Raw genomic sequence first — 20,830 nt, 5'->3', positions numbered from 1 at the left:
TCTCGCACATTAGTGGGATTAAGTCAAAAACGAAACAAAGGCGGTGCACCCACTGAAGATTCCTCTTCACTTGTGTCCCAGCCGCTTACCATCCAGCTCCACAAAATTAGAGCCCTTTGTGTGATGTCTCCATCCATGTGCTCTCTTGGCACACTAACTGGTGTGGTTTTTCAGACACATTCAGTGCTTATTTATGGATTGTTTTCTCAAACGCTGGCCCTTTTATTTATTTATTTATTTATTTTGCAGTTGTTTGTGTTGCCACAATATCTTTGCCAAGACTCTTGGACTTCATTGTTGCCACCACGACAGTGTGAGGAGAGACAAGAAAACTTATTATCGACAGTTCCTTCGGTTTCAAGTGTTTTGACACAGTGGTTTGCAGATAAAAAGAAAAAAATGCCCACCAGGGTTGGAGAATGTGGCATTACATATAAAATCCAGCTCACTTGCAGGCAGCACCGAATGGCAGCTGTTCTGGAACACAAGTTGTCTTTATTCCGACTCCTCTCTTATAAGATCTGGCTAAATCGGGGTTAAATCTCTGTGGTTTTCTGTATGGTACACTGTGCTCAGTTTAACTTGACTGTGTGCTCTGTTTGAATCCCATGCCTTCTGAGTCTGGCCACACATCTTCCATCCCAAACCACCATTACCAGGCTGAAAGGTTCTGTATAAATAGATTTCACACTGAGCACCACTGGGTTGGAAATTAATTGTTGTCTGGGGAAAAATCTACCACAGTTTCTCTTATATGTACACAGAGCAGCCTGCTGAGATATTTTAACCATTTGTTACACGCACACTCACAAGCTAAATGATCTAAACAGTCTTATAGGTGTGATTTTAATCGAAACAGAACGTGTCTTTGCTGTCAGTTGGAGCTTATTGGCCGTGATTATCAATAATTGGACAGATTTTTCCATTACGTTGTTTTAAGTGGCCGGTTTAACATGTTAAATAGAGCTTCAGATTATGCTATTTTCAGTGTCGATTAGCCGAGTCGTCATTTTCATATTTCATCTTCCAGTGAAATTGTGGTTATATATAAACGATGTATTCATACATAAAGAAGCACAAACATAAGCACACATACTGAGAAACAGGTTCCAGATGAGTGCTAAATAAATGGCGGCAATGATTAATTGGTTATTAAAATAGTTGTTCATTAATTTTGTTTCCATCAGTGACTCAACTATTCATTCTAACGACAGCATTAAATAAAACAATGAGTGGCTTACCCATAATGCTGGCTGAGATAAACTTCATTTACATTCATTCGCTTTGGCTAAAAGTGTGTCATAGCCTTGAACACTTTCCAGCATTTGCTGCTTTGCCTTTCTGTCTTTCAGCTTACATCCTTCAGATATAAAATGATTAAGAATTCCCACATTTATGCCACTAATGTATTTATTCCTGATGGCTGTATCCGAATTGTTCTGGAAACCATATTATTCTGTGTCGCTCTACTTTTCTCCGCGTTATTATTAATGCAGTTTCTAGCATCAGAAATTAGCCGAGTGAGTCTATCTCTGTTAGCCTATTTTAATTTGAGTGTTGAGTGGACATCTTTGTGTGGATTTGCATGTTTAAAGTGGGCCATGCCACTGTTGTTATGCCAGTAAAGCACTGACATGTGCATTGAGCCATCAAATCTGTCTGTCTTCAGGGACAGCTCTAACTGCATTGCGTGGGGTTGAGCAAACGATGAGCGGATGACTGGGAATACACCATTATTACCTACCGCTGTATCAATATAAATAGATCAATGCTCTGCTGGTCCGCTGCTATTTTAGGATGCAAGGAAGGTAATCAGGAGTTCAATGCAATATCTAATTGTATTGCATCTTCTACTCAGACTTAAACTTACAAATAATTTGCTACAAATGAGGCCTTTCCACCCACTAACCACAGGCAGCACAAAATGCCTTACGCATGCGCGTACGTGTTTGTATTCTGTGTAGACATGGTGGTAAGTAGTTTGCCTCTATTCTTCTATTTCCAGCCAAGAAGTATGACAGTGGCGAAAATCTTAACATCACTGGGATCACAAAGGACCAGGCTGGAGACTACGAATGCAGCGCTTTAAATGACATTGCCTCTCCCGACACCAAAAGAGTAAAAGTCACAGTCAACTGTAAGTACATCTCCTTCTTCTTCCTTGGGTTCCCGTGTTTTTTTTGTGCACCGGCCTTGCAGATCCACGATCCCTGACGATGCACTTCAAGAAAGTATACTATCCAGAAGTTTGAGAAAGTCGAGAGCTAAAGAAGTTTCTTAATATTTAATGCGAGAATTCCCTTTTTGTCGGTGCATGTAGATGATTAATTCACACTAAGGAAAGGTCTGACTGTTCTAAGCACTATTCCATTATGCAGGTAATGAGTCTTTCAAAAGTGTGAGGAGACAGTAATGAGGAGCCAGGGCATTAATGAATGATACTGGGCTTTAGCTGTCGTGGTCACATAGAAACCACCACTTGTAAGTAGAAGCAGAATTCGGGTGCTTGACTATTATTGCCATTCCCTTTTCTTTCAGAAGTGCTCCTTTGCTTCACTGTTATTCATTGAAGTTTCTGTATAGATGCCCTCTGCTAAATCTCACTTTTGGAAAAGCTTATCAAGCACTCATCGACAGCGATGTGGGGAGGGAGGGAGGGGGAAGTGAAAGAAAAAAGGCTCGTCTTGGCCCAGTTAGTGAGTCGCATCCAGAAAGCTAATCGTGCAAGTTTTCTAATTCGGGTTTTAAGAAATTGACACGTACTTTTTTATATTCATTTTCAAAACGATTTTTAATCTGTTTCTGCAGATCATCTGTATCCACCTCCATGTATTAAGACAGTGTTCATGCCCGCTTTGGTACAAAACCAAGAATTGTGGCCATTATTTCTGGGTAATGCCTGGCTCTAATGAGCTGGGTCTGAGTGAAGTTTCAGAGGCCAGTTATTTATAGCTCTACTGAGACGTGGGTTCAAGGATGAAAAGTGCTTTGACAACTGGCTGTGTCTTTATGGTACAGAACAAAGGAGATGTTCTCTGTGATTGATAAGGCATGTCATAGTCAGACGCTGAATTTTAAGCTGAGACGGCGGGGTTATGTGGGCTTAGCATTCGAACTGAGTGAATTGATTAGGAAGACTTTTCTTTGCTGTCAGACATAGTCTTCACAGTTTGAGCCCCTGAGCCATAGTTGGGGTGGGAGCGTGTTGTATTTGGTCAAGTGCTCAGGCCTGCTGGACAGTTATCTCAGGCTGCTTCCGCCATTGATTCGCTCGTTGCTATTGATCGATATCGCAGACGACAATGATCCAGATATCTGTCTGTGACTCCTTTGATCTTATTGTATAAATTGGTTTCTGAGAACTATTTATAAATTTCCCTTTGATCTGATATTTTACATAATCCTTCAGTACAGCAGATATTGAGTTGCTCCGCTTCACAAATAGAAAGTGTCTCTATTACAAAAGAGTTAAACGTATGGACCAAAAACTCTCGCACATTACATCAGCCTGCAGGGTAATGAATAATTAGTTTTTGTAACACAGCCAGCCTAACTGCAACACCTTTATGGAATATGCTATAAAAATGAAAAATGTAAAGGAGACAGTTTGTTGGACAGTGTTATCAAAAGCAGCAGGAGGATGTTGAGCGATTACTTTGAAATGAGATTTTTAGAGTCGATGTCAGTTGAAAGCCATTATCTCCAAAGTGTTTCTTTTCAGGAATGAAGTAACACAGCCTTCAGTGAGGTCGATGATAATTCATTTTTGAAATAATCCAATGGGTCTTAAAAGGGTTTTTTTTTTTTTTGTGCGCTAGCGAAGTGGGAAAAATATCACCTTTTATAAAGTGGCACGCAGTCCTTAAATTTAGGTGAAGTATCGTTAAAGATCCAGATGCTATAAAGTCATTGCCGAATGACCAATTAAGAAGAGGCTCCACAGTCGCCCCTTTCTCTTAATATAAAATACACAAAAAACTTTCATGTAATTTAGGAAAGGAGGCATACCCTGCACGAGCTGTCTTAAGAAAAATGAGCTTGTGGATTTGTTTTTCCACTTTACATGTGCAGTACCATGGCAGTGTGTTTGGGATCATTGTCAACAGTACAAGTGCATCTGCGAACAGAGAAACCTTTGTGCATTTCCAGTATTTTTTGACCAAACACCAACAAAATATTAGAGAAATGCTTTTAACTTTTCACACATTCGGACTCGTAATGCTGGCATCGTCACACCTCAGTGGCGGTGCATCTTACCCCCCAAAAAACCTAAAGTATTTATGATATTTTTGCAAGTTTCACATTCTCAAACCCATCAGGTGGGCCAGTTCAGAGATTTTGCTGGGCCCGTTATGGCTCTCGGGCCATTGGTTTTGCACCACTGATTTAGAGAGACAGCTTGATGGGCATCCGCCGTACACATGAAATATCTGATAGAGCTCTTGTGTGACATGTATACACATTTTCATTCATAATTTGTGTGCAGTAAGACTAGAAGGTGTCTGATAAGTGTTTGAGCAGGCGCTGTACATCTTTGGGGCCACCCTTTCAGTTATAAATAATGGATTTCATAATTATTTACATGCTGTTTGAGCTACTGCAAACACTGTCAGATTTTTCTAGCCTCACAAGCATTTCACACACGAAAGGTCCTGTGTTTTATTACGGCTGTTTAGCATTCAAGGTGCTGAATAGGTAACAGAGAAGAAGCAAAAAATGCAGCTGACGTTAAAGAGGCAGGACTTTGTTTGTCGGCTTCCTCAAATGGGACTGAAAAGTTCTTCAATATTTTGTGCCCTGTAGCTTCAAATAGTCAGCGACTGTTTTCAGAGCATTTTGTCAGTATGCTTTTCATGCTTGTATTTTTCATCAAAGTTGCCTCTTCCCTTTTCTCTCTGCATGGTGACTGGTGACACATGTGCTCATCTCTAAAGATAAGGAAGCAGAATGAATGAATTAAAGTTGTCCATTGGAGCGACTGATTTGGCCACAGCAGGCAGAGCTTTAGCCAGCTGGTGGCCACTCTTCACTGCCTCCTCTCCTCACTGGCACACTTCTCCTCCTGTGAAGTAAAAAGAGAAGCATTTGGATTGTGTCCCAATCTACTGTATCATTCATGCTCTGCTGTCACACATCAGGCTGTATTCACCAGGCACCCAGGAGTGTGGGCTATTGATGAGGGGCTGAGCGTATTAAAATCTGTATTAAGATAAAGACATTAGCTGACATGGAAACTCAAACAAGAGAGAATAATTATGCAGCAAGAAGCAAGAAATTAACTTTATTAAAAATATTACACTGCATGGACACGTGCTCATACAGCTGTATGTCTCACAAAAGAAGCCTGCTAATTTTGTGAAGGCCCTCCTGGGAGACTGTGCAGGTGTCAGTTTAACTCTCTAACTTAAACAGTACACAGCACAGAAATTCAAATATTCTTTTTGCTTTTTTATTAAGTCACTCAACACTGAACTATGAATCATCCGAGCATAAAAAACACACCTGACTCTAAGAAGTGTTTCTAAGAAGCCGTTCTTAAGGGAAACAGGACGAAAAGCTGAGGTTTGCCAAATTACACAAGAACTAGAATGAAAATCAATGACAGCAGGTCTGATGGAGTCATGAATACTAATATTCGGTTCAAATAGTCAGAAGTGGGTGTCTGCAGCCATCTGCAAAACACAGTGGGGGCTCTGTTTGGTTTGGAGCTGCATTTCAGCCAGTGGTGTCGGGGATCATGTCAAAACTAAAAGAATTATGAATGCAGAAACGCACAGACAGATTTGGATTCGCCCTGCGATGCCATCTGGAAGCCATTTCATTGGCAGCAGCTTTAATTTCAGAATGACAATGATCCCAAACACACTGCCAAAGTCGCCAAAGCACACCTTTTACAATACTGGCAGTAGAAAAAAGAAAAACGCACAATGGAACATTACAAATCATGGATTGGCCTCCCCTGAACTCTGGATTTTCGATCATCTTGACAAAGAACAAAGCAAAAGGCAGCCAGCATCCAAATAAGAGCTTTGAATGTTCTTCAAAAAGCTGAACTATCTGTGAAGACTACTTAAAGAAATGACAAAAAAGCTTCTTAGCAAAACACAAAGAAATGAGAGGCGGAGTAACAGAAAGGGCGCAGCGTTATCGTTCGATATTGTTAACGGTGTAAGCGGCTATCGTGGCGTGCTTTGACCCCATTATGGTATCACCACTGATCCTCTTTTTTCTTGCTAACAGCAGTTAAATGAAATGAATTCATATTCATCAGTTAGTGAAGTCTGTAGTATTTTTTCCTTCATCATTCTAATAAGACAGCATAGGATTGAGTGACACTGACATTTCAAGGGTTAACAGTCTAATTAAATACATGTCCAGACAATTTTGTTCAAAACAATGGCGTTTTTCAAAGCTGTGGGTATAGCTGACCTCTGGGCTAATTGCAGATTAGGGCTAATAATTAAAATAAGCAAACCAAGGTAATGAAAATAAAATTAAGCTCGAACATATTTGCAGTTTTAATAACACCGGGCCACTAAGCCTGCCATTTGGTTCTCTATGATAGGAGGAGTTAGAGGCAGACGTTCGCAGGCATTGTCACTGCCCGAGTGTTAAGTCCAGTACATGTAACCCCAGCATGGATTTCTCTAAGGCTCAAATGTCCTACCTTCATGTGGCAGCATTAATTAAATTATGGCCTGAGAGGGCTTCTTGCCTTTATGCTCCTGGCGATAAATGAACGGCGACTGAATACTTTTATCATCTAAACCTGAACGATGGCAGTCATCCATAAGGTCGCACTAGAATCAGATTGGCTTAAAAAACCCTACTTGGCGAAAGAATATTTCAGCTGTGATTCTACCTGATGAAATTTGATCTCTGACCTACTTTTTTAAATTTACATATTCATCTTCACTGCAGGTGGGTGCCGTTACTGGCTGAAATTCTCACTGCACAGTGTGACTCAAAAGCATAAATATCACATCTAGGTGGTTGAGTCGGAGGGATGAATGAAAAGGAAACCACCGTGGAACACCTCCGCCTGAGATAAAACGCTGGTGTTTGATTAATTAATGAAGCCACCTTGTAGCAGATTGAAGGCATCCATCACTAACACTACAGATAAAACAATAACAGAAGCCTGTTTCTGTTTTAAGACGAACAATCAAAGGTGTTTGACCTCGCTTTCTAGTTTAGGGAGCTCTTTTCCTCCAGAGAGAGGTGTCGGCTCCTCTTATTGAACGAGTGAGAATACAGGGTTTGAACATCATCATGTTGCAAGATGAGATTTGACAGTTTGCACAAACTTTAGTCACACACGGAAGAAACGGAGACAGCTAACTGTCTTGTCGTGCTACGTTTTATTTGCCCGTCACTGTTTCAGTTGCTTCATCTGAAGCTGTTTGAAATATCTAGAGGGAATTTGATAGCGTGGCACAAATGTTTACATAAAGATTTTAACCCTAACTCAAAAAACTCTGGACAAAATTTTACAGAAAATGTCAACTTTGCAGATATCCAGATGTTTTGCAGAAGTACAATTTGGCTATTATCTGAAATAAGAAGCACGAGGAGGCGACATAGAGTCAGTTATTCATTTATTTTACGTTTATCTTCTTAAGATGAACTTAAGAAAATGAAATCAGCAGGGTTCTTTTAGGACTCTTTTACATGCTTTTACATTGGGCTACATTCCTGTTAATTTTAGCTTATTTAATTAAATAATACGTTTAAATCATGCATATATTCACCTGACCTACATCTCTTAGAAGCTAAATATAAAGGCACTCCATTCATTATACCTCCACCATGAATGTAAATAAAGCTATAGAGAAGTACTCGACTGCTGTGAGATCCTTCTGAATTTCTCCTGAAGCTTGGGAAAAATAACTCAGCGATGCGATAACACATCTTTTCAAATTCAAATTTGTCACACACACACAACCATACACAGTATGACATGGGGGTGAAATGCTTGTAGCTGTACAATGCCCGACCATTAAATGACAGAAGAAAAGTTTTACAATATTTACAATTTACAGTTTACTACAAAAATTTACAAATTAACTTAGGAATTTACAGTAAAGAACGTGCAAATAGCAGAAGAGATTATAAAGATAAGGATTATAAATTATAGGAATTATAGGATTATAGGAAATGTGTGGTGACGTGTGTGAGAGTCCAGTCTTATAGTGACGTGTTTGGGAGAGTCCAGTCCTACACCTGGTTCAGGGCCCGAATAGCCTGGGGGAAGAAGCTCCTCCTCATTCTCTCTGTTTTGGCCTTAAGGGAGCGGAAGCGCTTCCCAGACCTCAACAGTGAGAAGAGTCCATTGTTGGGATGGGAGAGGTCCATCATAGTCTTCCTAGCTTTGGACTTGCACCGCTTGGTGTAGATGGACAGCAGGTCAGGGAGCTCTGATTGAATGATGCGTTCTGCCGAGCGCACCACCCTTTGCAGGTCTCGTCTGTCCTGCTTGGTGCTGTTCCCAAACCAGGTGCAGATGTTTGCCGTCAGGACGCTCTCGATGGTGCAGGAGTAGAAGTTCTTGAGCACCTTCAGTGGCAGATGGAAGTCTCTAAGTCTTCTGAGGAAGAAGAGACGCTGACGGGCTTTGTTAACCAGGGTGTTGATGTGGCAGGACCATGACAGGTCCTGAGTGATGTGGACACCCAGGTATCGGAAACTGTCCACTCTCTCCACTAGCGTGCCACTGATGATGAGGGGTTTGTAATTCCTCGCCTGCTTTGTAGTGAAGTCCATGATCAGCTCCTTAGTCTTGCTGATGTTTAGGAGGAGGTTATTTTCGTGGCACCAGGTCTCCAGGTTCCTAATCTCCTCCAGGTAGGCCGTCTCGATGTTGTCGGAGATCAGGCCCACAACAACAGCTTTGTCCGCTAAGTTGACTATTTTCTAATTTACGTTAGCAACCATTGCATTGTTTTTCCTGCACTTTACGCATTCATTATACTGTTTCTTAAGGTGTATCTTGAGGCAGCTGAAAAGTTTATTGTGTTCCTTTGCAGCGCAGACAAAACGCTTTGAATATGATTTATAATCGGTTGAGATAACTTGTGCTAAATCTGAAGTATTTCCAACAACAATGATGATCTTCTTTGAGGGACAAGCTCTTCTCCATCTGCTGTGGCAGACATTAGAAGTTTGATCTCTGTCTGTCTTTTAGCATAGCTTCAGTCATTGAGTCATACGAGTCCAGGAAAGTTCAAGTTGCTCAGTGCTGGGAACAGCTGTGATTGGCACATGCTCAGGTGCCACTTGATATGCTTTTACTTTGTGTTCTGTAGCTGGAGCGTGTGTTTTTATTATTGCTCAATCGTGGTCATTAAACTGTGTCATCACGCCCTAAATTAACATTATTGGTATTTACCAAAATGATTGTAATGTTTTTGTAACGATTAACCACCAATATGTGCAAGCTCGTTATTCAAAATGATGGTTTTATAAACAGAATGTAATTATTGTCGTTCGCCATTATTTTCAAATTTACTGTTTTAAGGCACAGTAGAATTTTTGATTAAGATGTAAAACTAGTTATTTTCTTGCATTCCTGAACAGACAGATTAGTTTTAATGGTTGATGTCGTGCTTGATTTATTAATGAGCTCTCAGAGAAGTCCAGTGTGCCGCGAATAAAAATGTTGATTACATTTCAGTGAATTCAGTGAGTTTTATTTTTTAACAGGTTTTTTGACAGATTTCTAAAAAGTATTTGTGTTTTCTCTTTTTAACTAATTTGTTAAGCCCTGTATACAAAACTTTTCTCCAGGAGCCAGGAGGCTTGTCAAGTTAAAAGGCATCAATTACTAAAAGGTTGAGGTGAATGTATGTAAGAGTTTGCATGTATAATTTTTACCCTATGTGGATTAGAGAAAATGCAAAATAAATTCAAACTCGTGGACCCAGTTTGTTTGTTTTTAACCATTGAAGATGTGTGCTGTACACAGTTCAAAGAAACGATTGAAAGCCCAAAATTCCCATTATATTCATGCCCACGGTGAGCGTATACAAACTTCTAACCGCGTGTAATTTTGTATGACAGCATCCCTCGATTCAGGCTAAAGCTTTAACCAGTTCAGGTTTGTCTTCCTTTTTAATATCACTTTGGCTCCTTCGTGGCAAGCTTGCTTGTCAGAGTGAAAGCGTACCCTGTATGCTTCGGAGTTTTCCAGCCATTTTTACGCCTCCTTCCTCCTCCAGTACCCTGCAGCTGTGAATTCTGCTCACATATTCGCCATGGCTGTGATTGTAAAAAGAAGAGCACCTCGCTCTTTCCTGCTTACACTAATTGTCCAGCAAAACTGTGATAATTTTAATCACCATACACATCAGAGCTGCTGTGAGCAATTTAACCAGTGGTATTGATAGCTTTCTGAAAAAAATAAATAAATCAGAATGCAGGAGCACACTGCGAATACTTCTAATTCTTTACATCACCTGGTCTTTTGTTTGCTCCTAACCTTCCTTTCCCTCTAATACCCCAGCCGTCCAGGCCTGTTTGGAATTCAGGCCCCGGCCTGGTAGATACACCCACAACATGCTCCTCTGCTGACAGAGTGGTTGTGGGGAGTCACGACCATCTCTGATAAATAAGAGACTAAAGTTGTTTACTTGTGTTCAGTAGACACATCTTCATGACCACCCAACATTACAATGTCAAGTAATGACACTGGAGTAAACAGCTATTAGCGGCGTGTGGGCATGCTTTATTTATTTATTTGATAGTTATTGAATTTACAAAGAATCATTATACACCATAACAGCTGCATAGAGGTATGCAGGATTTATTACATTTTGCAAAATGCAATGATCTACATACTGTGTGTCCATATCAGGCTCAGCGCAGCGGTGGATGGTGAGGTTGAATCAAAGGTGGAATAAACGTTCATCGCACAGTTCAATGAAAACTGGCGTCGGGAGTATTTTCAAATCAGACACGCAGTCTCTGTTGAGCGTTTGTCGACAGTTTGCCCTATCTGTTGAAATACTGTGGCTTACGATTCAAAAGAGAAGGCTTCCTAGAATTGGATTCTGATCCAATCCTAAGTAGAGTTAAAGCCAGTACCCTCAAGCTGTTTGGATGTAAATCCATCTCTCTACATCTCTCCAAAGCTCTCGTCTTGATTGCTATTTGGATTCCTTGCTGCATGAGGGGCATGAATAAATGAGCGGAAACTTGATCTTCTGCAGAATAAATGTTCTGGCTAGTACACTTCCTTTTTTTTCCTTTACTTTTAAACATTGGCATCCCATTTTAGTGACAAAATAAGTAATAATGTTGAGCGCAAGGTGAATAACATCACAGGCTTACATGAAATCGTCTATAACATGGTTATTATGTTCACACAATCGGAGATGACTTACTGCGCTCGCTCGTAACAATAGATTAATGACATTTCCGCGTGTGTCGACTGTACCATTGTCTTCATCGGAACAGCTCGCCAGCTCGTGTGTATTTAGGAAGATAGGTGAGGATTTGTGTACCTTGAGCCATTTAGTGTTAAACACAGACAAAAGATTGAATCCCTGGTGTTGTCGACCCACACAGTCCTACACACTAAGCTGGTTATTTATATGCCTCGCATTGTATAAAAAGAAAGAACACAATGTTCCCTAGCTGTTCTGAATAGAAATCTTAATGAATTAATAAATCTTGGCAGTAGAACCATTCCTGACTGAGGGGGGAAAAAGCAGGACAAAGAAGCCCACAGATGGCAGTGGGGAACAGTGTCTCTGTGTGTAAGCTGACAAGTCATGCACTGATGAGTCCATTTCTTAATTGCAATGAAAACTCATTTTCAAATCTGGCTGAAGAGGTAGGGTTATTAATTGATCTTTTAATTAAAAAGCCTGCGTTCTCCGGGTTCTCTTAGCAAACAATAGTATGTAGCTAAATAAATCATATTCATCCTTGAAGCACACCAATTAATCATCAATTGTCACACGAGGATTGTTTAAGGGACGCTACTCAGCGAAGCCTTGTACATTAAGGTGTTTTGCTTTGTGAGCAAACCCTGTCCATTAATAAAGGTCACACTTGTTATGTATCTTTAAAGTGTGTGTATTTGTACAGTTTGCATAGACATTTGGAGACATCGGCTTTGTTTTGATAATGCAGATGTAATGGCTTTTGGTTCGTGATCGATCCGTAACTGCCCATTTGTCACCTGCCAGAGCCTTACACTCCTCATTTTTCTGCCATGCTTGTACTATTCCTGGACCCAACCGCTCACCCCCATCTGGTGGAGCCACCGTGACTTTAGGCATGATTTACAGCACCACCCCAGCATTCCCTAGACATTAAATTACCTGGATTATTGGGGCTTCATGGTTTTTAGTGCACTGCTTTGCATTACTCTCCAAAATCCGGATGGTGTATAGCACAATATATGATGATATAAGATATGCCAGCAAGGTAAAATTGGACTTATTGGATTGTACTGGGTTTTATGGTTGTGATCTGTCTTAACAGATCGCAGTGCCAAGGTCCAAATTGGGAGAACTTGATAATATTGATATGCATATAAAATTATAGCATTTTGCAATACCTGCAATGCTATAAGAGAGATTTTTCTATATTAGAAATCGCTGAAAGACAATTATTGGACCCAAATTGCTTTTTGAATTTGTCCATTTGCAGAAATACAACTGGCCTTCAAGAAAAGCTTTGTATTCTTAGTTACCGCTCTTGGAGTTTTGCAGCCTGTAGTGCTCGTATTGTATGCTGGCCAGTGGGATGATGCATTTACATGGTTCAAGTTTTCAAATTAAGTGCAGCAAATAGAAAAATGCTTAAAAACATTTGACTTTGCCTTTGCAAATAACCAACATCAGTTCCAACTCCACACTTTTTTGAATACGCGGCATGTTGCACGACTGGATCGCTGGTATTATTATTATACTGCGCTCTGTATTTAGAGCTGTGCTGTGGAACGGATGAGCACCTGAAGTGCCTAACATTTTTAACAGCACATTTTTCAATCCTTTCATTGTCTTAGTTTGATTTTTTTATCTGAGCATTTTAACCAACTACTGATGGAGAACAGTAAACCTAATTAACTATAAAAATAGGAAATCCTTTGAGTCTAATGAAGAAAGCACAGTGTTCATTTGACAAATAGCTGATCCAGCTGGTAATATATTAAAGGGAACTGTCACGGTCTGCAGAGGCAGGTCGTGCGGTGGTGTGTGTAATGGACCCAGGAGCGTACACAAGTGAGTAGACGGGAGTGAGTTTAACAGAAAGCGAGCCTTTAATATGACTGAAGACCAGGAATACAAACACAGCAGGGATAGCGTGGCTAAACTATAACTAAACTGGGAAAACTAATACTGTGACAAACTAAGAGAACTCTGAGACGAAGATGATCACAAAAGACTGATCGTGAAAACATGGGGGTGAGAACACAGACGACGCGACACAGACTGTACGAAACACAGAGACTAAATACACATGAGGGATGATCAGGGGAAGTGGATGCACACGGGGAACACAGGTGACACTGATAATCATAACAAGACACGGCAGGAGTGAACGTAACACTGATGGGAGATGGGCAAAGTAAAGCAGGAAGTACACAGAGGTTCAAACAGGAGGAGAGAGAGCACGGGGAGAACGCAGACATAACGGGCTGGGGAAAACATAGAATAAAGCACAAAGAGAGACGAGGGCTCATAAATACACAGAGGGGCACACAGGGGGTAAGAGTCACGAAGGGAAAACACATAAGGAACAACGTAACAGATCAACCCAGGAAGCATGGCCTAAATAAAGAACAAAATACAAAAATACATGAAAACTAAGAATACTGGGCCCACATGGCCCAGGACCATGACAGGAACACAGCAAAATAATCCAGAGAGGAAATGCACATTTAGAAAAACAATTTTCCAGCAGTTTTGTGGTTTGTAGTTCAGGGTCTATCCCTGGGTCCGAATGGATGTTTAAAGATATGCACATAAGCTTGATTGGTCAGCGTACCATAAAAGCAGTGAGTGTGTGTTACATTTTTCACAGAAAGATTATTTGCTAAACACGTCTGCAATGCTCGATTCAGTCAAATCCAGATAGTCTGAACAGTGTAGGTAATCATTTTATTAGAATCGTGGTTGTTTCTCAGTTACTTTTCATAAAACCTCTCCATGCAGGGCGGCCATGAAAAAACCCTCCATGCAGGAAAAACCCTCCTGGTATAATAAGAATGAAATAAATAAAAATGTCTCTATGTGTGAGGTTTGAAGTATTGACTCACCTGACTGAGCCACCCTGTCCACTGTCCTAGTAACTGTACAACACGACAGCCGGGTCACCCGGTGCTTTCAGAGCCTTCAGATAATCGATGGCCCCGCACAATACCACCAATGGAGGATTACGAGGACTTGCTAAGCCTCTGCTGGTCAGCATACTACATTGATTTTGTCATACTTGTTATTGGCTTATATTTCTGTGCTGCAGAGTACTGTTGCAATTTTCTCTGCTTCTTCTCATCTTTTTCTTTAAGTACATCTGTTCTGTAAAGCGCAGTGTCAGACACCAGACACTCTGATATTACTTTATTATGTGCTTTAGAAACTTTTGTTTTCTTTTAGTTGCTGCAGGTTGTTACTGCTCCTCTGCAAAGATGTCTTCGGGTGCAGTAACCACCAATGCTGGTTATGTTTAAATATAGCTCTGAAGTAATCTGTGATGTTTGAACAGATCTTTGAAGTTTCTGAAGCAGAAAAATTTTGAGTTTAGACCACAGACACAAGGGTACACACACCCACAGTGCACATTCACACACAACATGCACAGGCATCCAGTCAAGGTCTACTAATACCCCCCCAGCATGGGGTTGAACATTTCATGCAGTGATAAATGAAGAGGAAGAGCCCTAGCATAACCCATTGCTTGATTCACTATCTTAAGTCCTTCAGATTATTCAGCAGAGCAACAAAAGAGGGAACTAATGGTATAATTGGCACACATGCAAGGACAGAAAATCAACATACGCTAGTCCTATGAATGTGCTCATTAGGATGCAGAGGAAAGGTTGGTGGAAGGGCATCCATCATCACAGAGCACACTGTGATCTTTGTGTGCCTCTCTTACATGATTTTATGACACTTGTACAAATGATCACATGCTTCGCTTTCACCTTGCCCAAATCTGTGGCATTCCACTTCATCTATCTGCGCTGACTGTCACAGGCTGCAGGGAAAGACTGTGCATGCATTGGTTCCATGCAGCTCTTCAAACCAAGGCCGTCTCACAGAAAGTACTGAATGATCAAAGGTGAAGGATTTGTAAATCTAAGCGGATAAAACACATGAATGCTATCCTGTTCCGTAGGAGTGAACCAGATTATGTCTTCGTTGAATTTCCGTTGTTTTGGGGGAGTCCGACGTGCTGGGGGTTATGTTTAGAAGCTTTTTCACTCCATACTCAGGTCTCTCCAAATGCAATTGAAAGTAAAGTCTTGCAGGCTCTTGGCCAAGTCCTTCCACTGGAAAGGGGCTTTAGCTCAGACTGACAGGTCATTCTTTAAAGCTCATTGTCAGGAATATAAATAGTCCCCATCTTACTTTCAAACTTGGCTGGGCAATTTACTGCTAGCTGCAGGACTGGTCTAAAGAGCGCGAGCGTTTTCCATGTATCATATGCTTTTAATCAGAAACAGTGTGAGTGACACAAAGTAATTTTGCCCTGTCTTGTATCTGAAATGGCTGTGCATCTGCTTGGTTGTTCAGAACAGTTTTATCATTTGTCAGGCTTTTGGAAAGTCAAGCCAAGTTTACACAATACACAATGTCAGATTGAGCTCTGTGTGATAGTGTGATTGGTTTTTCCTGTTTCTTTGCCTCAGTGTTCAGTGAAGAAGCAGGCGATCTATGAAGGTAAGCTGTCATAAAAATACCAGTGGGTTTAAGCCACTGTGTGCATTCAGCTGGGACCAGTTTAGCGTTGTCTAAAGGTGCCATTTTATTTACCCATCACAGTTTAAGCATTAATTGAATTAATATTATAACATTAAGCAGAGTATAATACAATCTTAATCATTCATCTGATGAGTTGGCTGTTTATTTTACCCTTTGATCTCCACTTGGTAAAATTGAGTCAAATGCATTGAACTAAACCTAATAGCTAATGCTGTTTGAATATTATAATGCTCATCTAAATGTTTTACATACCAAATAAGAAAGCACAGGACAGTTACAGTTGTATTATTGATTCAGTCCCAGTAATCCCACTTTGCGTGTGCAGTGGAGTTCAGGAGTCCCGGCACATTACGCCCACTCACTCGCTTTGAATCCACTCGACAATTACCTACACATGGACTTACTGTGCTTGGCCATTAATTGGATTTTAATGTCAGTCATTATTTTGACTTCCACCTAAGAAGAAAACAAAGTGATTGGCATAAAATGCTTACACTCCCCCCTTTGTTTTTCTTTTTTCCCACTGTTACAGCCGTGCACTTTTACAACCCCCTAAAAGCTCAAACTCACTGGTTAGTTTCAGCTCAAGCCTTCGACTGAAGGAGACTCTTTGGTCAAAAAGCTCAATATCAAGGAAGCAGAACTCGCAGGGCTTCCAAAGGTGAACCTGCCCAAGTATTTTTTTTAACAGTTGCCTGCAGCTGCTTAAAAAATTCACATACACCACTGACCAGAATAACCTGGAATTTTGCTATAAGCGGGCAGCCTTATGGACTGCTGTGCACTGGGGGACCCTGGCAGGTTAAAGACCATTTAATGTTCGATCCAGCTGTGTGGGACAGCTGGATCGCATTACCCCCTTAAAGCCTGAAATATGAAATAATTGCCAGAAAATTTTTGAAAATGAAGAATTTATTGAACCATCTGACAAATTGGTTTAAAAATGATTTACATTTTAATTTCCATATACGATTTTATATTTTGTATCATATTTGCTACATCTGACTTCTTTTTTTAAATTGCTTAAAAATATGTTTTGCAATTTATTTAGTTTTTTTAAAGAGGGGGTGGGGGCGGGGGGGATGTTACACTGATGATGTAGAAGTCTCACAAAAACCTGCATGTATCAAATATGATGCGTGCACCTCTACAGGCTGATGTCTTGAAACGTCCAGGACTGCAGTGCATCAGTGAAAACAGCTTCTGACACATGCAACAACGTTTTGAGAGTGTCAAGAAAATACAACTTGTGCTTTCAAGTTTAAAGACCATCTGACTGGAGAAATCTACCAAACCCAAACTGACTTACATACCTGTAAAAAAAGTTAAACTGATGGTATATTCATGGTGACATTATTGGGCCGTTATTAAATTTTTCATTCATTTTGGTATCACTGATCGTAGCTGTGGTCTGGTCTGCACTTGTGTTGGTTTTCTTATTCACTGTGTGACCTCTTAAACACGATGGCCCATCTCCCGAGTTTAACCTGTAGTTACATTTTAGATGAAATTTGAAATGGCCTTTTTGTTTTTGGTCTACCACTTTAATTATGTTGTCAATCTATAAAACATAAACACATTACATTATTTCAAGGCTCTGTTGCTTGAAGTGGAGAAGGACTGGGTTGCTTTAAAAGCCATCGCTGCCTACATGACACTGGCAAAGAGATTAACACCACACTTCAGCACATGAAAGGAGTCTGATTTTGCATTCACTGAACCTGCCTCTGCCATTGAGTCTTTGAACTTCCATTAAGCCATTTATCACCATGCAGTGCAATTTATTTGAGTTTCCTAACACAGGGGATGGGTGCCCTCTCTCCTCTCCAAATATGCCTTTGTAGATTTTGAATGTTGAGCTTACACCGCGCAATGTCTGCACTGACCAGGGTGTCAGCAGTTGTCAAGTGCAGCCACCCTTTGCCATCAAAATAAGAGCATTCACCGCTGTTCTTATGCAAAGGGCTCATGGTAATGTTGTGGGTAATCTTGCTAAGATGTCTTCTTTTTATTTTTTTGTTTTCTTCAGTTGCCCCATCTATCCACGACATAAAGAGCCATGGAGTCGGTCTGGGACGCACAGCCCTGCTAAGATGTGAGGCTGCTGCAATGCCTTCTCCAACATTTGAGTGGTACAAGGGTGAAAAAAGGTGAGTTCGGATTGTTTACCCCTGCATACCCGCATAGACCTTTTTTCATACCAGATTTCTTCTGCATGTCATTGAACTACAGGAACATGTGTAATCAATAAAGGAGGAAAATCACTGCCTTGCATTTAGGTGAACTTACAAGCCTCTGGTATTGTGCACGCTGTTTCACCGTGACTCTCGATGGAGCTGAGGCATTGTTAACGAAATTAGTTTCGTGTGTCCTTTTCTTGCTATGACAAGTCGACACGCCATGAAAAATGGGCCGGTAGACACAAATATAAAGAAATCCGTATGATTACCTGGGAATACTTTTTTCCCGCGGAAGTCTAAAGTCCACATCTAAATATCAAATTTTTACTGCAATCGTTCACGCTGACATTTGACAATAACGCTTGTGTTATTAGGTCACACCTTCACTTGATAGAAAATGTATTACTTCTGCTTGTTTGCTTTTTTTTCCAGAGACAGTGCATTTGTTTGTTCTGCCATCCATCCAGCCTCTGGGGAGAGCGCACAAAAATGTTCCAGCGAGAGTCATTTGTGCCTTGTCCTCACCTTGCATCCTAATAAAATGTTTGCTGGCAACTGGCTTAAATCATTCGCGACACATACATCAATCAGTCTAGATTCAAGTGTCAGTTCTTGAATTTAAAAACCAAATTACCCCTATTACCCGTCATTTACCCACTCCTGGTGAGCACAATTTCAATCATCAGCTCACACTGTGCTAATTGTAATTATAGGGTGGATTCAATTTATTCAAATTGCTAAGGAGGCAAGTTGGCGTGATTCTAGTCTTTACTTAATTCAAGGACTTGTTCTTTCTGTGACTTCTTACATGGCTAAATGTTGATTTCTTATTTACTCCTCATTATGAGCAGGACATTAGTATCGGGACTTAAGCATGGAGCACGTGTAGCTGCTGTACAGCATTAACGCTGCCTTTTTCACTGCCCAATTACTCGTCATGTAAAATGAGCCCCACTCCTGATTTTGGCTGAGTGTTGATGCAGCTATAGCATTGCTGCAGATGTCGTTTCATTTGGTCGATAATGGAAGGCGTGTGGCAGCTTCTGCAAGTAAATCTTTCTCGATGCATCGCCACTTTCGCTCTCAGATGACGGAGGAGAGCATTGACTAGTTTCACGGTGAAGTAAAGAGGTGAGACACATGCTGAGATTATCAGAGAATGTTCAGCTAACATTTGAGGAAATCGCCATGGGAGAGGGAACAACAGATTTGCGGATATTTGCTGGACATAAGGTCGCACATAATGCTTCAACCCAGAGTGACTCTCAAAGCGAGTCGAGCCAAGCTCGAGATCATGGGGGGCACAGCAAGGCCAGGATAGAAGTATGTCTCCTCTCTGGAGGATTTTATGGTTTATATGTTTAAATATGAATCTGTAGCAGTACAGGCAACCGCTGAGATGAAAACAAGCTGTACCATCTACAAAAATCCCACAATCAGGATTCATAGCATATGCCTGTGCTGAGTGAATTTTAATCTCTACAGGCTGTTTAAGATCATCACGCCCACAACAGTAAACAATTTAACATTTGTCAGTTTCTTAGCACAGATGCCAGGCACAACTGTAGTAGGATTTATTATAATCCGGCCGGACCTGCAACAAAAACGATGAACAACACGTCAAGTGGCACCCAGCTGGTTCACCTCTGGGTCATTTCTCTCTCCTCGCAGTCCTTCAAAGCGTCTCTCCAAGGCAGACCAAGGGATAAATAGATCTGTTGAAGAGAGTGATGAGCCACTACACAATCTGAAAATCCACTAAAGATGACAAACATTTGCGCTGCCCTTGACTCTAGCCGTTTCCACCCCCGTTACTTTGTGTTCGGGGAGAGAAATCAAAGCATCATTTGTTGTGATTGTGTTCTGTTTTTCAGGATTATCAAGGGTCAGGGCATCGACATCAAGAGCCTCAGCTCCAGATCAGTCCTCACAGTCACCAACATGACAGAGGATCGTTACGGGAACTACACGTGCGTCGCCTCCAACAAGCTAGGGACGGCTAATGCCAGCGTGCCTCTCAATCGTAAGTTGTCATTCTACCTGCTTGTGGCTAACTGGAGTGCTGAAGAGTCAGAGGGTTGGAAGAGTGTTGTGGATGTCAGTGGGGGGTTCTCTGCCCTCAAAAGTGTTTTCATTTTTTGCTACAATTTTCTTGTTATAGAAAAAAAAGGTTTAACCCCAGTGGAAGTGGTTGCCCACAGATCACCAGTAAAAAAAAAAAAGATTATTTCCTAGACATCCGCTTTGTGAATCAGTTGTCTATTATTGTTAGACATCCTGTGTGTGTGTGTGTGTGTGTGTGTGTGTGTGTGTGTGTGTGTGTGTGTGTGTGTGTGTGTGTGTGTGTGTGTGTGTGGGGGGGGGTTGGTGCGTCTGCTTTTTAAGTCTACATCTGCATGTGTACTGGATAAAAACACCACCTGAAAAAGAAATTTAGGTTTGAGGCAATAGCGTCACAATTACAAAGGCAGCAACACAGGTCAATCCTGCTAAGTTGAATACCAAGTAGGAGTATGAGTCAGATTTTAAAGAGGGCTCCGAGCCAGCCCTTTCACAGCTTTTCAAAGCCCATAAGGAATCTTTCCGAGTTCCAAAAAGACCCAAATATCAGAGGCCAAACTCCTGCAGTATCACTGATAAACAGCATTTATTTCTCATAGTTAGAAGCATTCTTTTAAATAAATAAATCAGTATGTGTCCACAAAATAAATGAAG

The 20,830-nt window shown here is 40.9% G+C and overlaps 1 protein-coding gene across 2 annotated transcripts in view; it reads left to right on the top strand.

Annotated features, from left to right (window-relative positions):
- The window catches only part of negr1 (neuronal growth regulator 1), a 182,639-nt gene that overhangs the window by 108,122 nt on the left and 53,687 nt on the right, over positions 1-20,830 (top strand). For both annotated transcript variants that reach the window (XM_085383012.1, XM_085383013.1), the window contains exons 4-6: positions 2,006-2,137; positions 17,965-18,085; positions 19,990-20,138. In XM_085383012.1, coding sequence (XP_085239138.1) covers positions 2,006-2,137; positions 17,965-18,085; positions 19,990-20,138 — 402 coding nt within the window. The remainder of the gene's footprint in view (positions 1-2,005; positions 2,138-17,964; positions 18,086-19,989; positions 20,139-20,830) is intronic.

This window comes from Rhamphochromis longiceps, linkage group LG15 (assembly GCF_057381845.1).
Source record: "Rhamphochromis longiceps isolate RC_006_pf linkage group LG15, R_longiceps_female_GT1.1, whole genome shotgun sequence".
NCBI classification, from domain to species: domain Eukaryota; kingdom Metazoa; phylum Chordata; class Actinopteri; order Cichliformes; family Cichlidae; genus Rhamphochromis; species Rhamphochromis longiceps.
This window is presented reverse-complemented; position numbering and strand designations above follow the sequence as displayed.